Raw genomic sequence first — 3,282 nt, forward strand, 5'->3', positions numbered from 1 at the left:
CACATATATATATATGTATAATATATATATATATCTATATATATATATATAATGTATATATATAATATATATATATATATATATATATATATATATATATAATACGAGTGCTCCGCGCGCTAGCCGCAGCGTTTGACGAGGCCTGCCGCCTCAGCTACAGGCCAGAATAATGCCCCGCTTGAGAGCCGACAAGTATTCCCGAGAAGATGGAGCACGATGCTCGTATGATCGATAAACATGCAATGCTGTAATACTGGTACGCCGCGCGTAGGTGTATACGTGGGGCGCATGCACCAGTAAGTATTCGGCCAAGCGATAGCGGGCATAACGGGGTTACAGGCATGCACGCAGTCTCACGCATCACGACCAAGTTCATGCGCAGTAGGCAGCAGAGGCAGCAGCAGTAGGCAGAAGCGCAAATGATATAAAGTATATAGGTTATACAGGACAGCTCAACAAACAAGCGATCAGCACACACCCACACACACATGCCCGCATACACGCCACGACGGACGGTGGAGACACACAAGGACACATGAGCATGCGTCTTAGTCTGTAAAGCAGGATGTATACCACACACATATATGCCGCTGCAAAAAGGCCCAAGAACTGTGCACATACACATATATAACAGCTTGTTATAGTATGGAAGACAGCGTTCACATACGTTTCATGGCATACATAGTACGCATACAGTAAAACGCACTGAATATGAATACACACGACCTGTCGCTGACGTATTATGTATCAGCATGAAAAGGTGAGAAACATTGCCATCGGACCATGTAGTTGGATCTCAATGCGATGTGATATATGGCAACTACTTGCGTAACGTGGTACACTTCAGGGAGGGTAGGGTGGCATGAAGGGGAAGAACGGAGGCGGTCACGTCGCAGGGGTTCCAAAATTGGTTATGACAGTGGCACGCAGCACATTAGCTGAAAGCCCATCATAACAGATTAACATAGATATAATCTAGAGTAGACAGTACCGTCTGACAGTCCCACGAGATGCAAGAAAAAATACATACAATACCTTTCAGGTGCTTTATATCTGTGTGTTGATCGACGGGAGGGCCGAAGGTCAAACAATGTTTTGATTTCGACCGCTGACCCAAATATCACAGACTGCCAATTTATTGGCTGTTTGGTGTGGATCTCCAAGTTGACAGAAATGTCTCCTGCTTTTTGTGCCGTCATTCTACGGGTATCGCCCGCGTTGCCACGCTCGGAAATGTGCAGTACTCCGATTATTTGCTGCATGAGTGAATGCCAGTAATTCTAATATATAATGTACTCTGAGATATGTGATATTTTCCTATTAAGTCGAGACGCGAAAAAAAATCTCCTGCAATTTTAGAATGTGCACAGCTTTTCATCAACGACGAGAAGCTTTACGTTATACGGAGTGATAGAAACACGAGTGGTAGAATGCTGGAGGGAGAGGGATCCATTGGCTATTCTAACTCACACTGTTCTTTTACACATTTCAGTAAAACATGACGGGCGCATGCGATTCTACAAGCTGCATCTGACTATGTCAGATGAGCTAATAAAGTGTGGTTCCATTCGATTAGCCTGCAAGGCTTCAGTGAAGAGATTTTACTCCCTAGGTTAGTGATGAAGACTAATTACCATGTGAACTACTGTGACACACGCAATCCAGATGTTGGCAACAAGGAACTGGTATGAGACTATTCCACTACAAATTCTTTATCAAGCTGCAATTCGTTTAACCTTACTATGCCATAACATCACGAGTTTGAGATTGTTTGCTGCACTCTAGACATGTATATTAAGCCCTATAAAATTATATACACTATACATGTATAGACCCCAGTGTATATAACAGCTGCCAACATTAATAATAATGTAAATGATCAAAGTAACAATAATGTGAATGACTGATTTAGTCCATATTTAATATCAAGTATACATGCACAATCCTGTAATCTTTCTGCTAAGATACCTGGAAGTTGGAAGCACTCTTCAGCTGCACCTCTGCCCGTTTCCAGAAGTTTCCCACTTCATAGTACTGACTAAATACCGTAGTCATTCCTGCAGTAGTTAAAATACAACATGCAATACAATATACACCCTCACACACGCACGCACGCACTCACACACACACACACACAAGGGAGTTCTCAAGATGGACTACACATACCAAGCTTTTAAGAAATATATACACCTGGCAAACTACCTAAAAACATCTAACTATATCTTCTACAAGCATTTCCCTTGGACTATGACAGTAGCCAATGTAGGGTGATAATAGTAAAATAGTAATAAGCACAATTAATTATCATTAATAGTGTTTATGTATACATGGCAACCACGATGGCCTCATGCAGCGATAAGCACAAACCAGCCTACCACAATCTACCTGGTGCAATTGACAGGCAGCTCTAACCAATCAACATAACGAGAGGAAGCTCCAAAAACAATGCTTAATGACGAAGTGCTGCAAAGTCGTTTATGTCTATGTTTAAGTAAATAATACATTTATGAACAAACTGAGTGAGAGTTATTGGCATAGCAACAAAGGGATTGGGATTATCTCACTCAGGTGGAAAGATAAAATGAGGTCATGATGTATGATGACACTGGGGATAAATCACACTGCTGTACGATTCACTTTTTAGAACTAGCATGAATGATGACTGCCAATGAACTATTCGTACCTCCATCGCTATACACCCGCTGGTACACTTTCAGCGAGTTAACGCGCTTGCCATACATGTGGTAAAAGAAGCGCATCTTACAGATTCCATCATTCTTAGCATTGAAGATGGGGCTTACGAGCCACGCCTTGTCCAGATACTGCTGACCTGAAATCGTAGAAACGACAACCATTCTCGTTCATTCAGCAACATCGTATTACCATTTCGTAGTTTCATGTATAGATATTTTTCTTTCATGTAGTGCTATTATAGGAAGATTGCAACACAAATGAAATGTGCAGTGGCAAATTGTAATAGTGGCAAGCCTTTGTGCAATAATAAAACAGGTGCATCAGGGTGGAGGAGAGGATTAGAGCATCTTTCAATAATAAATCTTACATAATTTCTATCTTTATATATTCATTACATCAGGATATTGATAGACTCCTGGTTATATATATATATATATATATATATATACAGATATATACATATATAATATATAATATATAATATAATAATATATTTATATATCTTTTTAATTCATTGAGTGTAGACTGCCAACGGTCAAAACAGGGTAATTATCAAAATTATTTAATTGTCGTTCTTATTTTACTTGT

At 39.9% G+C, this 3,282-nt stretch overlaps 1 protein-coding gene across 1 annotated transcript in view; it reads right to left on the reverse strand.

Moving 5' to 3' along the window:
- LOC106820902 (MAM and LDL-receptor class A domain-containing protein 2-like) overlaps positions 1-3,282 on the reverse strand; it is a 43,934-nt gene that overhangs the window by 8,351 nt on the left and 32,301 nt on the right. The window contains exons 44-45 of the mRNA XM_014825502.1: positions 2,684-2,830; positions 1,969-2,057 (exon numbers count right to left, since the gene is read on the reverse strand). Coding sequence (XP_014680988.1) covers positions 1,969-2,057; positions 2,684-2,830 — 236 coding nt within the window. The remainder of the gene's footprint in view (positions 1-1,968; positions 2,058-2,683; positions 2,831-3,282) is intronic.

Source organism: Priapulus caudatus, unplaced genomic scaffold (assembly GCF_000485595.1).
Source record: "Priapulus caudatus unplaced genomic scaffold, Priapulus_caudatus-5.0.1 Scaffold52, whole genome shotgun sequence".
Lineage (NCBI taxonomy): Eukaryota > Metazoa > Priapulida > Priapulimorpha > Priapulimorphida > Priapulidae > Priapulus > Priapulus caudatus.